This window comes from Citrus sinensis, chromosome 4, assembly GCF_022201045.2.
Source record: "Citrus sinensis cultivar Valencia sweet orange chromosome 4, DVS_A1.0, whole genome shotgun sequence".
Lineage (NCBI taxonomy): Eukaryota > Viridiplantae > Streptophyta > Magnoliopsida > Sapindales > Rutaceae > Citrus > Citrus sinensis.
Genome location: NC_068559.1, coordinates 1724669 through 1738995, shown reverse-complemented (window position 1 = coordinate 1738995; position 14327 = coordinate 1724669). Strand labels below are relative to the sequence as shown.

At 35.8% G+C, this 14327-nt stretch overlaps 3 protein-coding genes across 3 annotated transcripts; all 3 read right to left on the bottom strand.

Moving 5' to 3' along the window:
* Nucleotides 1-32: 32 nt before the first annotated feature.
* On the bottom strand, nt 33-4003 carry LOC102607971 (protein RETICULATA-RELATED 5, chloroplastic-like). The gene is made up of 7 exons (XM_006486175.4): nt 3320-4003; nt 2950-3079; nt 2170-2700; nt 1822-1929; nt 1066-1611; nt 821-934; nt 33-552 (listed from the first exon to the last, which is right to left on the bottom strand). Exons 1-7 carry the CDS (start codon nt 3934-3936, stop codon nt 409-411), a joined length of 2190 nt encoding a protein of 729 aa, XP_006486238.1. The 5' UTR covers nt 3937-4003; the 3' UTR covers nt 33-408.
* Nucleotides 4004-4342: 339 nt separating this feature from the next.
* Nucleotides 4343-7644, bottom strand: LOC102608256 (uncharacterized). The gene is made up of 9 exons (XM_006486176.4): nt 7400-7644; nt 6944-7138; nt 6545-6612; nt 6417-6470; nt 5947-6219; nt 5806-5868; nt 5167-5235; nt 5030-5075; nt 4343-4761 (listed from the first exon to the last, which is right to left on the bottom strand). The coding sequence occupies exons 1-9, from the start codon at nt 7431-7433 to the stop codon at nt 4700-4702; spliced, it is 864 nt and encodes a 287-aa protein (XP_006486239.1). The 5' UTR covers nt 7434-7644; the 3' UTR covers nt 4343-4699.
* Nucleotides 7645-10715: 3071 nt separating this feature from the next.
* Nucleotides 10716-12877, bottom strand: LOC102608546 (uncharacterized). Its single transcript, XM_006486177.4, has 2 exons — nt 11725-12877; nt 10716-11642 (listed from the first exon to the last, which is right to left on the bottom strand). Exons 1-2 carry the CDS (start codon nt 12579-12581, stop codon nt 11003-11005), a joined length of 1497 nt encoding a protein of 498 aa, XP_006486240.1. The 5' UTR covers nt 12582-12877; the 3' UTR covers nt 10716-11002.
* Nucleotides 12878-14327: the final 1450 nt, after the last annotated feature.

The window sequence follows — 14327 nt, the reverse complement described above, 5'->3', positions numbered from 1 at the left end:
CTAAAATATATGTTAAAGAAACAAGAGGGAAATTATGAAATAAATGTGGAGGCATTCACCCTACACAGCGAAGGCTGAATTTAGATCACCTTTAAGTAAAATTTATAATATTCATTACAAGTATGCAGAATAAAGATCAACCAAGAATAGGGCCATTCATTTCTCTGCATGGTTACATCAACTTATGCCAAGAAACTTGCACTTAAAGGTTCACAACGTAACCACAAGATATACAACCAACGCTAATATAAGCCTTCTATAATCACCAAAATTTGAAACAATTATGTTGAAAGAATTACTGTAGGTTAAACTGAAGGGATGTGTAAATCATGCAGACTGCATCTCTTCTAGAAGCTTCAGAAGAACAATTTACAAATTTCTATTGACAAAGAAACCAAGATAATCATCTCATTGATTTTGTATTTCATCGACACTGCCCTCTTCTGTGGTGCTGCATTCTGCGGCAGGTTGATTAGGAATATCTGGTGTTGTGTGAGATGTCTCACTTTTCCGAGTTTGTAGTCCAGAAAACCGTGCAAGATCAACCCATTGCTGCAGAATTTAGGGAAAGAAAAATCATACACAAATTTCAGCAGCCAAACCAATCTTGGCGGCTTTCTCTAGAATATATACTCTAATCACCAAATCCACAGAATATCAAATAAACTCAATGATTTGATGACTCGTGTCCCTATAGCATGATTCTAAGGAAAGAGTGGCACCATGATATGGTTACTACAAAACATACGATCTTTCAGAAAGGTAAACAGAAATGAAGTTTCAGATGAAAGAAGATGAACTCGAAACAAGAATTTCTAACCTGAGTTCCCCAATATGAGTTAATTGTCCGAGAAAGAAAAGATAACATATTTACAAGTAATGTTTGGGAAGAAAATTCTTCAGATATCCGATGCTCCACTACTCCGGCAATAATCTGCATCATAATTAATATGACAGTAACGTGTTTAATATAAACACCAGAAAATTTACTAAGATGAAAATAAAGTCGCTACAAGATCGAGGTGATGCTAAAAAAATCATTAATGCAACAAGTAATGTCTTTACCTGATAACGGAGGTTTGCAGATATTCCAAGAAAGCAGCTATAAACAGCTGCAGTTTTAAGTATTGGGGATCTTTTGACTTGTTGATTAGTGAGTGCTGGGTTTATAAATTTGCGTATTGCATACAAAATATTTGAGGCAGCCACTGCCCCAATACTGGAAATAAAACCAACACTAGCCAGTTTTAAACCACCAAAAAGCACTGATGCAAGTCTATGACTCAGACCCCATTCCTTCCCAACAAGATTCTTTTGAAATGCATTATCTGGGATGGACCCAAGAAGACCAGTTAAACCATCCACGTTGTCTGGAAAATTCATCTCATCAGCATATGAAAGGAACGAAATAGTTGGGGCAGGAAGCCAGACAGTAAAGAAGTCCACTACCGATCCCCTCAGAGTGTCTGTTATAACATAGTCAAGCTCTTCAAAAAAATTTTCTTTTCGCCTTTCATACTGAGCTAAGAGAGTTGTTGTGATTGATATTGCTTCCTCTATGGCTAATCGATGCAAAAATTTGGGATCTGCCAACAATCTTTCCCTGAAACCCTGCATCGAAAATGTGTTCTTCTCAAATAAGCATCTACTTAAAATTGCCTATGCTGCAATCAATTAGTTTCTTTTTTTTTTGGTGGGGGGCGGGGGGGATTTTGATCGAGTGTATCAAAACAAACAATAGATAAAATCAAGAAATAAAGTAGGGGTAGATTTAAGACAATCCACAGCAAACAAGATTTCATTCATAGAACGTAAGCATACCTGGAAACGGTGAGCAAGTTCTGAAATAAGAGGATATTGCTCAAGATCGAAGAAGTTCTGTAGTACCTCTGGTGATATTAGACCAAGATCAAGCCCTTTTTGAAGGTCCTGATAGGTATGCACCAGTTAGGAGATTAACAATAAAAAACATTTAAGGAAATTCAGTGAAATTTTGCAACAGAGAAAAACAAATAGAGCTTGTAAGATGGTTAAGAAGTTGTGAGAGAGAACGCATTTCAAATCTTAAATAGTATTACTTGTCAACTATTTTCAAATATACATCATTCAGAAGACAACCAAAAGCCATGCTCTATCCTCATTCCTCAAAGACTACGAAGAATGGCTAACCTGGGGAAGAGCATCTCGCCTCCTACCAGCTGCATTCATTACTCGAGCTATTTCAGCACGATCGAAACAGTTTCTACTACAGGGCCTAGCAGCAGAGTACCACAAGAAATCAGCTACAGGAACTTCTCCCTCTCTTCGAATATGTTGCCTTTCAGGGTCAAGTAATATCACAACTTGATTTTTCTTTTGCAACTTCTTCGAAATTCTTGCCGGCAGTCCAGTCCCCCTTGATCCATATGTGACATGGCTTGCACCAGTTACCACCACAAGCATACCATTGGCTCCACCATCCATGATTGCCTTCAAAATTATTTGGGACATAGCATAATCCTCAACTACTCTAGCTTGTGCAGAAAGATAGGAACTTGGACCAAAAGGAACAGATTGAGTCAGTGAATTCATGTCAACTGATGACCTATGCGAGATAGAAGTGAAGCCAGAGATGAAGCCTGAACCAGCAGGAGGGGCATATAATTTGCGATCAGCCTTTGAAAGCCCATGAATACCTTCTGCTTGAACAGTCCTAAGCACCTAAAATATGGAAGAATCAACACATTCTATCAAGTAAGCATAAATTTACAGCACCGGTAAATAAACAAGGTGTGTTTGTACACCGATTATACTTTTGGTAAACACAGCCACAGGATAGGGAAGAGGCTCTCCTCAAATAGCAGAAAAATCAGTAAATATAGTCCTTGCATATCAACCCACAAAATCTTCTATTACAAAATCCAGAACACCCCAAGTTTTCCATCAACAATTATAATTCTATAAGAATACCTTGAGTGGAGTACCACAGGCAAGAAGCTGGACTCCGTTATCACGACAATAGCTTAAAAGAGGCTCATACTCTTGCCAGCGTTGAGGTGGCCAATGCGATGCATAACTCTTCAAGGTTTCCCCATCAATCCTGTCATCCAACGCAGGTCTCAATATAAGCCCCACAGCAACAAAATATCCAATGAATTAAAGCTAAAATTACATCATGAACACTTCTAAGTTTGAAACAAGTTAGTTAATTCATACACAAATTAAAACTCCACAATACAATTTTGAATATTTACCTTGCAAAATTCAAATTTAAGCTACAGCCTTAACCTTCAATGCTACAAAGTTGAAATTCCTTTTAGGTGTGCTTAAAATATAATACCTTTTGTCCGTGTATTGATTGAGCTGGTCTTGCAAGTCAGAAGGAAAGGCCTCTAAAGCCAACGTGATTGTACGCTCGCTCTCAACGCACCGTTTTCGCAAATTCTTCACAATCTGAAGCTCCAATTCTCGATCATCTCTCACCGGAACTTGCTCGGCCTCGCCTAAATACACGACTCTCGCGTTCATCAGCTTCTCCCAGACTTTCCTCTTATCCATTCCCACCGCCAACGGCTCTCCGATCACCGTCGCATCATAAATCCTCGAAACAACCACTTCCTCCGCCTTCACCGTCTCCGGAATCTGCGGCATAATACTCGTCGTCGGCTGCCCAGGCGGGGAAGGCTGGGTCTCATCTGCCGATGCTGTTGCTGACTGGAGGAGAATAGACGCGCCGACGGCGATGAGAGGAGAGAGAAACACGTGGCGGCGGGAGAATTCGGTGGATTGCGGCGGAACATTTTTGTTGAGTGAGAGAGTGGTGACGTGGCTGGACCTTTTTGAGTGGATAAGATTAAAACGGTGTCGTGGACTAATATCGTGTGCACTTTGGTGTCGCCGAACTGGTTTAGAAATGAAAGCAGGTGTAGGCCTCTGACTGGGGGCGTGGGCCTTCATTTTGGTAAGTGTCGGAGAGAGTCGTTAATTGTTAACAGTTTGTGAGACGTATTGCGGTTTGCCCGTGTATAAGGAAGCTACACAATTTCTGGCGGGCAATTTTTGGCCTCAAATTTTTGTTCCTTTTTGTGGTCTTTATTTGCTAAAGTCCACTTGATATAAATTTATTCGAGTGGTTTTTGGTCATGGGTGTGTTTGATTTTTTAAAAAAAAATTATTGTGTCATTTAATTAAAATAGAAAATAATGTAAACTCCAACTATTGAGTAGCTTGATGAAATTAAATTCCCCAATTTTGAGGACAACAATTCCTCTAATTAGACCAATAATCCAATCAAATCCAACCAGAAAAATATCAAGTCATTGTAGAAAGTAAAACGTTGCATAAATTGTTGGTCACAAGGAAATCATCAAAGCTGTTTTCTTTTATAAAAACATCCTCAAGGTATATTCGCGGTACAATTTGTCCCACAAAGCAACAAACATTTGCAATTCATCCAGTTTGCAACAATATTTTTCTAATACAAATGATAAAACTGTACCAAATCTATAGTGCTTAATCAATTATTCCAGGATCTGCGGTTAATTCCAGCTGAGTAGCAACATCAAATACACATCATCAACTACACCCTTGTCTTCAGTTTGGAAGAAAAGAAAGGGGCAAAAGATGGAAAGAATAAAAGGGCCTCAAAATGAACACCAAACGCTCTGAGTTCTCCAACAATAAAGGCTGCAAAATTGCTCTTAATATGCGAGAGCTCAGCTCACTTGATATCATGAAACGATGGCAAGACAGCAATGAGAGGGTCTCCAAAACCAACGGCATCTGCACCATGCAAAGTAAAAATTAAATTACCAGATTTCCTCCAAGCCAACATGCTCAAGGAAGAACTATATGCAATTGAAGCAAGAATTGTTCCCCCCACAACACCCCCACCATTCCCCCCCCCAGCACTTGCACGCAGGGGGAGGATATGATTCAAAGTCATTGTTTCAGAGGCATGCATATGATGCAGTATTTCACATCTTTATGGACTGGAGACATTAAGATACAATAACTGATGTACACAACATGCAGATGACAAATGCTTTACCTCCATCATCGAAGAGGAGCTTTAAGACTTCTCCAGCAACATCTGACTGCTCAACAAATTAAGAATACACAGGATCATGAGACAAAATCTATATAGAAAGCAAAAACTAGAATCAATATATCAGAAAATAACCTCACCTTCACAGGAAGTTCAGTACCAAACTGATCCAAGTAACCTATTATTTGCCCTTCTTTTATTACATCACCCTGTATATTCAGAATTGTCATAGGGAAACCAAACATAAGTTATGTCATTTAATGCATTCTCAATTTGATATTTGACTAGGAGAGAAAGAAATCAGTAACAAGTGAAGCCCACGACATAAAACTATTAATAGCTGTACATAAGTTATGGATGGCAAGCACTATCAGCTTAATTCACAAAAACACCATGATAATAGATTTTACTAGTGAAAGATTCATTCTTGTACATGATTTCCCCTGACTTTTATATCGAAAGATGCATTCTTAACATTAGATCTTCAAGTTTTTTCTTTAATACTATAAACCAGCTAGATGGTTCTTTCCGTAAAATTACTGATTTGTCTTTTCAGGTGTTCAAAATTTTCCTCACAATTTTGTCTTATCAAATAAAACTTCCACACTTTTGCTTAGCAACTAACAAAAAGAACGGACAGGTAGACGTGTTAGTAGATACATGGAAATTTAAAAAATTGAAGCACATTAAACATTTACAAACTTCTATTGTTAGTTTCAAACAAATTTCATAATTGGCAAATATAACAGAAAGACAGAACTAATATCTAGCAAAGATACCTCTTTACAGATTGGAGACTGCTTCTTTCCTTTCACTGTTCTGTTCCTTCGGAATGAGCCAACCTGGTGAAAAAGAAATTGTATAAATTATATTGGAAAACACTGCTTCAGAAAGAAATTAAAAGTAGGAACATCACATACTGTGGGTGAGAATACTAGAACATAACCATTGGACCCAGAAGCCTCCAATGCTGCTAATTTTGATGACTTCCCAAAGGAATGATTGATAAATGGAGCAGCTTTCTCTGAATATGGTTTTGGTGGTGATGGTGGTGGTGGTGGGGAAACAGGATCTGAAACTTCCATGGGTTCAGTTGGAATTGGTGGAGGAGTAGTAGGTGAAATGTTAGATAATGGAGCAGGAGCTTTTGGGGCCCCAACATTCCTCTTCAGATGCATTTCAAAATCTCCAACCTATCATAAAGCAAAAGCGGGGTACCATGCATTGTACATTATATACCTTCGTAAAGCGAAAACCTTACAACTGACAATGATCTAAAGAAAAGAGTCAAATTTCAAAATGAAACAGAGGAGACTAAAACTTATAATATCTTCGCTCATGCGGTTGAAGTTTCAAGGAGAGGAATCCAGAAAATTTTTCAGGATTATACCTTCAATTTCAGCTCAGCAATCTCTGTCTCGTCACAGACCTCTAGCATCAATGCCTGATGAAATAAAATCAATAAGCAACATGGTTGCAAGTGAGTATAATAAATGGCTCTAGAAAAAATACACTCACCTCAAATCCACTTGGAAAAATAGGACTGCGCAGGGTACTCTTCTCTGATGAGCTTTCCTCTGTGCTCTCTAACAAAATTGCCACATCATAACAATCAACATTTAGAATACCAGGCCAAATTAAGAGCTGTATGGTGATATACTCCCATATTACTTGCAGAAACACAGGTTGAAGGAATTATCAAACCATTCTTGTTTTCATGAACATTAACAATTACTTTTCGCATAAATAAAACATTGATTCAGCAATTATTTCACGCAAATCAACATAAAATCATTTAAAAAAGCCAGCAAACATATCGATATCAAAATTGCTATCATGTATCAGCAAATTGTATATATTCAAAGGAAATTTACATAAGAACCAAAAATGTAAATCCGACAAATATTATGAACTAACCATCGGTTTTGGCTGTTGAAGTATTCTCAGATGTCTTGGCACTTGACACTACTACAGTCACGCCCCGCCACACAGGAGGAGTTACAAGGTTAAATGATTTACTCGCGGCAGAAGGCCAGCTACTGTTGCGAACAGGTAATACTATCCCTGGCCTTTCAAATGACGATCCTGATTTCGCGACAGCCCCTACGGAATCTACATTTAATTTTAAAAAAGAAAATAATCATAACTACTGAAATTCCACATCAAAATTATTAAAACAAGTAAATAGATAAACTGAAAGTTTCCTTAGAAAACAGCTTCAAGCAACAAATTGTAGAGCATTTTATCTATTACTACCAAATTTAATCACACCAGCAACATGCAAGATCTGATAAAAGAAATATAAACTTCCAATAATAAAATTAAAAGAATGTTAATAAATGGAGAGAGTAGGGAGGAGAAGTGTGTAGTTACAGTGAAACGATCGGAGAGCGGCGGAGGACGCCATTGAGAGAATTTTGGTCTTTCGAATCGACGAACGAAATGAGAGCGTTGCTTTGAGGGAGAAATGAGGGCAATTAAAGGGTGGGTGAGGTAGTTTAGCTTTTTAGTTGATGAGCTGCCCAGTGTTGTGTGTAGTGGGTGGGTATGGGTGTGTTTATTTTTTTTGGCCTCGAAATCTTCGCCTCTCTGCTTTAGTTTCTCCACCCACCCCTCACGTCAATTAAATGGCACTTTGATATACCACACGCCTTCGTGTTACTTGGCTTACGTGGCCGGCGGGCGGGTGCATCTTGTTGAATTTCGGTAATTACAATTTCCAAAAATTTTTCTTCCCAAAAGAAAATTACAAAATATTTAAGCACGTTCGTTGGATACTATTTCAGAAAAATTATTTTAAATAAAAATATTTTATAAGACAAAGTTCTTTATTATTATCTAAAATTTAACAATGTTCGATAGGTGGATATTTCATTTGTTATCCTTAAGATTAAAGATTTATTATAAAATCACCCTTTCAATTTTTTTCTCCAATCCTAAATTTTGGAGATACTTGGTTCCAGAGTCAGCAAGTGTAGACTAATTTTAAAGTGCAATAATAATAATAATAAAAGAGTAAGGATCCATTTGAGCCAGCTGCGTTATCTCTTAAAATTAAAAAAAAAAGAAATAAAAAATTACGGCAGCATGTTTGATTTGGACATGAATATAACGAAAGCCCCTTTGTATGTGAATGGAGTGTGGGTGCTATTAAATGTAAGGGAGATTGTAACATTTTTTAATTTTTTTGTTTGATATTCTGGAAGAAAAATGTATGCCGTTTCTGGAGAAAACGACTAACCGTTTAATTCCAGGGAGCATGTTTTCTGTTCTACAGAAAAAAAAAAAAAAAAAGGCTAACCGTTTAGAGAAAACGACTATCCGTTTAATTTCAGAGAGCATATTTTCTGCTATAGAGAAAACGACTAATCGTTTATTTCAAGAGAGCAACTTATTTGATATTCTAGAATAAAACAGCTCGCCGTTATTGAGAAAACGGCTAACCGTTTATTTCTAGAGAGCGTATTTTTGCGTTAACTGGAAAAACAGTTAGCAAGCTTAAAAATTTCAATTGTGAATCGATGCAAATTCAAACCAAAAGAATGTCTTTTAAGAAGTACCATTTATAATGGTTGTATTTTTTCAAAAAAAAAAATCTTCTTCATTAAAAATAGACACACAATTAGATCAATATAAGATTTTACAGGTTTCATACATGTTCTGGAAATACAATCTTATTTGCTAGAGATTGTATTCAGAATTTGATATATCTTGAGGGTAATTTGCCATTAAAACTCTATAACAAACTAAGATTGGTGAGGACAAATAAAACCTTAAAGGAAAGTGTGCAAACACGTCTCAAATCATAATAAATTTTATTTGTTCTTTTTGCCTCCATATCTGAAATTACTCCAACATTAAACATAATTGTTTAAGAGTCCCTTTCCCTTCCCTCCCATTTGCTTCTGTGTCAAAAAAAAAAAAACAAGAGTTCTCCACTAATCCTTCAAGAACAATATTAGCATCATTGCTTTGACAAACAGCGATGAAGCGAAAACGAATACAGTAACTTATCAGTTGACGCCAAATTGGTAACGTGGTCATACACGCCAACGCATGAGATTTCATCGAGCAGGTTTTATCTTTACTGGCTTTTTCACCCTATGTCGTCGCACAAGTCACAACAATCTCCCGCCGAGCTTCTCAATCAGTTTTCTTTATTCTGCTGCTGCAAAGATTTTTTTCATAGTCGCCTCAGAAAGCTCCTCAAAGATCGGCAAACTAATCTCTTGCTCGCTTACATACGCCTACTCAATGGCTATTATAATTATGATTATAAAAAGTTATATTGTAATGTACATTAGATAATAGTATTACTTGTGTCAATATTATGATTAATACTGTTTATAGATAATGGTAATTTTAAAAATAAATAGAATTAATTAAAAAGTGAGGGTTAATGAAATAAAGCGAGGGAAGTTAAATATCATCACTCAAATGAGTATTTGTCATTGCTAATCTTTGCTTATGCTAATTCTGGTTAGAGTGAAGCTATTGGCACCTATAAAATTCTCATCAAACATTACTTTGGCATTACTAAATCTATATTTATTCACAATTACATAAAATGACAAATAGAGTTACATTAAATACTTTAATCTCTTCCAAATTTTTTTTAATCTATGTAGACTGCTAACAAATATACTACAGATTTAAAGACAATATTTTTATTTATATCTTCAAATTTTCAATTCATATATTTTCATGATTATTTTCTTTTTACTCACTAAAAATCTAATTGGTTTGTTGAGTATTAACTCAACAAAAGTAAGTTAAGTAACAAAGATTTTTAAAATACTTGTGCTAACCTCATGAATATTTGTCTCCATCTCTAATTTTTGTGAAAATTAAATAAAAATGACAAAGGGTTTTTGAATTGAAATCCTTAAAACAAATAATATAAAAATTATAATTACTAGTGTATATTCTGCAAAGATGTTTAAGATTTCTTGTTGAATGAGATTTCAATTTTTTTTTAAAAAAATCGGGATTTAATTTAACTAGACTTGTAAATATCCTTAGATTTAATTTTCTCTAGTAATTAGACTATAAATATAAAAAAATGGGGTTTTATAAGGATAATACGAGGATGCCAATAGCTCTACTCTTCTAAGAGTAATGAGATGTATCCTAATATTCATGTCCCAATTTAAGCTCCAACTGATATGGTATTAATTTATTAGACTATAGTTAAGTAATTTTACTAACTATTTATCATTCAGTTGATGAAAAATACATAACATTAAAACTCAAGTTGAGACTTAAATATTAAGATTCCCAACATTATTGCTCCTCTAATTGTAGTTGTGAGCTCGGAGCAAGAAGTTGCCAACCTAAGTCTAAAGGCTTTGACTATAGGCCCAAACAAGGGGGTGATGACCGTGGTTATGGCTACAAAAGTTTTCGACATGTCGATTTAAAGTTATGAAAGCAGATGACATGCCGTAATTATTTAAATGCAGAGTAAGCATTATCCGACATGTCATTTATGTGTTAATTAAATAAATGACATGTCGTAGATATTTTATTCCGAACTAAAAATTCTGTGATTTATAGTCTACGCAAGTAAAAAGTCTATGTAACAAAAGGATTTTGCGGAACAACATACACAAATGACGTGCTAGGCCAGACCAGTTAAAATGTATGGCCAATCAACAATAGTCATGATAATCTAAAATTGATTTGCATGGAGATAAAATAATTCACCATTTTTTTTAGTAATTAGTAAATGTTTGCTTATCTGAGAAATTATTAAGATAACAATTTACTGTCAGGAACACAATTCTAGATTTCACAACAACTAAAAGAGTGGGTACGTAGATTCTAAATAAATTATACGAACTGAGTTGACTTAGCGTGCGTTTGGGGCAGCTGCGCTGCCACAGCGCAACTGCTCCTTACCCTATATTTTAGGAGAATATCCTCTATAATAAAATGTGGGGAGCAACAGCGCAGCTGTCACAAACAGAAGCTTAGCTAAGCAATATTGAGATGGATAATCTCTCTGAATTCAAGCCTCCTGGTCTCATTATAAAATGTTCTATGCTTATTAGGCCAATAAGTTAACCAAATCCACCCTCTAATTTCCCACTCCATTGTTCTTCCTGCAACACTTTTGTCAAATTTCCACCACACCCTCTCTCCATACTCATCGCCGGCAAAGATCACTCCTCCTTGCCGGGTGAAGGGCCGGTAAGCGCTCGAGTATCGGTCTTTGAACCAAGCCTTAGGGTTAAGCAATGCCATCTTTGCAGGCTTAGAGGAGAATACTTCTCTTCCGTCCATGCTGTCATGAAGAAACCAATTCAAGATTGCACTATAACCATAAACAGATTGTTCAAATTTCCAAGGCTTCATGCTCAGCGTCGTGGTCTCTCCAGCGGATACCTTGAGTCCCAAGAAAGAGTTCGGTGGATCAAACGAACCCTCTATGGTCTTTTCTATCTCAATTTCTCTTGTAGGATTCTCCGAAGATTTGCTCACTGATACACTTAATATGTTTGTTTGCATGGTTGGGGTTAGCTGCAACGAGATTCTTGAAGGAAAATGCTTCTCGTCCACCCCAACTCCTCTTTCATTCATCAGAGTCTCATTAACAAGTCGGATTATATCACATCTGTGAAATAATAAGATGAACATAAAACTTAGGACGTATGATGAAAAATTTGGGGATTAATGTAACGGTACAGCACCCATACCTTATGTTATCTATGTTCAGCATCAAGTTGACCCACTTCTCTTGGATAATGACTTTGTAATTAAATTGGATCACACCTTCAAGTTGGTGGTAATTCAAGGAGAAGAGCAGGCGTTCATCGAGTGAAGGGTTGCTCGAGCTCACGATGTCCATGGCTATGACAGGACAAAATACATGAATTTTCCACAGCCCAAATGTGGATAACGCATAAGAAAACAGAGGTGATGGCGTTGTGATTGTGCGGTGGGTTGCTTGAAGCTCAAGAATCCAATTAGTAATCGCAAGGTTTATTGACCTCATCCATTGTTCTTCCAAGTTTGATCCCAACTGTTTCATTAGCAGCTTTGATGCTGCTCGTGGTTGGCATCCTGCCAACTCATTCTTGATTGTGTTAAGACATCCTGAACGGAGATCTGCGGGGGCTTCATAGATGCATATGAGGAACAACAGAGTTAGAAATGCAAGATTGAAAATGTCTTTGAAGTTGGACATGGAATCAAATTTCAGAAACTTGAGCAATGAGTTGTTTTTGGCACTGTTTGGGCCATAGTTAAGCACATCTTCAATGAAGTTGGTTAAGAGACTAGAAATGGTATCTTCCTGTAGTAGTTTTGAGGATTTAGGGTTGATTTTGAACGCTTTTGAGGACCAAAGTGATATGGGGACGCTAAAATCCGCCGCGATAGAGAAGATCAAAGAAGGGGATTGAAGGTTTTTGGTAACAAAGAGATTGAGCGATGGTTGTGATGAACTTGTAGAACATATGCATATAGAAATGGAATTGGTTTTCCATTGAGTGATTGATGGGAGATTTTGGATCCAATCAAATATATCAGGAAAGCAACAAGGAGTAGCCATGAAAGCTGTTTATGAGTTCATTACTCTTTATATGGATTATGTGCTAAGTAATTAAGAATTTAAGATTCTGGTGGGGAAGAAATGTCAAAAAGTGAAGCAAAGATAAATGGATAGATGCTAGAACTGTATTAATTTGCTTTTGTGTGCAGGAAGAGACTTGATTGTTGAATAATTTGGCAAGAAAAATTGTTCATCCACTCTTGATTCTCGTGTAAAGTAAAATTGTGAATGAGACTTGGTAACTTATAAAAACTCACATTAAGGGAGAAATTATATAATATTTAGAAGAAGAGAAGAAAGTCTTCCTTTTGAGTAAAAATGAGGGAGAATAGTTGCTTGTAAACTTAATTGTGTGCATATATGCAATGTTCTTAACTTTTAAGCATAACGAATAGTGGAAGTTTATCTATAATTAAAATGTTATTAGGTACAACGCTCATACTCTTTACTGAGAATTACAAATTCTCAAAGATAGTCCTATGATTTTGTATATTGCTTATAATATACTAATATAAAAACTAATAAATATAATTAAAAATTGAGAGTTTTTGTTAAGAATGTAAAGGATGATGATTAACAATGGATATATTATAGTCATTCTCAATGAATGGTTGAGATTAACAGATCAGCAGATACAGCAGATACATGAGAAACGCAAACAAGATGCTACATGTTGGCCTCTTTCTATAAGAGCTTCAGTGATTATCTTCACATTTGAAGAATCATTCAAGAGTGAAAGTAAAGCTCAGGCATCTAAAATTCCAATATGCAGCTAGCCACTGGGAAATCTTCCATGTGATTGATAAAAATTAACAATGAACAAATAATTAAAAAGTAGTTGAAAAAAATAAAAAGAAAAACTCGTTTTTTGGTCAGAAAAGTTGGTGCAGAGATTGCTTGAAAAACATGATTACATGAAAGCAAAAGCCATTGCATGCATAAACTTTTAAGAAAGTTTAAATAGTGGAAAAATATATATTAAAATAATCAAATCCTCCACGCTCATGTGAATAAGATATTCGAACTCAAATTTATGGTACTACATCTAAAAGATTTTATTATCATCAATGTATTGTGAAATTTGAAGTTTTTTTTTAAAATTATATGAGATTATTACTCAGATTACAACTTATATTATATGAAACTACAACTGATATTTATAATTAGATAATTATTATGACTAATTTATATTCCATTAAATCTTATATAGTACTATCCAAATTTTTACCCTCTCTAATATTTAAAGTACGTCAACTACACTCACATTTCGAAAGAGAGAAAACTATATTCACTCAAATTTAAAAAAGAAATTAACCTCCGAAATTCTTTTGTGAGGATTCGAATTACCACCCTAGCAATTGTGAGGGGACGACCCTTGTTGAAATTTGAAGTTTATTTGCATACAAATGTTGCCAATTCTTTCCTCTATTGCTATATAAGCATAGTTGGAGCCACATCATTTGCTTAACTTGTTGAATTTGCCTTTTTATGGAATATTGAGTGGGGGAAACAAAAAAAAAGTGGGATGTTAATTGAGCAGGTTAAACGTGCTTTGTTTACGTATTAGATTTGATCAAATAGAAGAAGTGGGATTCCTTTACAATTTCCTTGAGTGAAAATGACAATGAGTTATTCTTTGCCGTTTGGAGAATAAAGCAAGGCGATCTCTGCAAGTCTGTTAGGCAGAAGAATAACAAAAGAGTTCATAAATGCCATTAGCAATTTCTCTCTCCTGTGTACGTATGT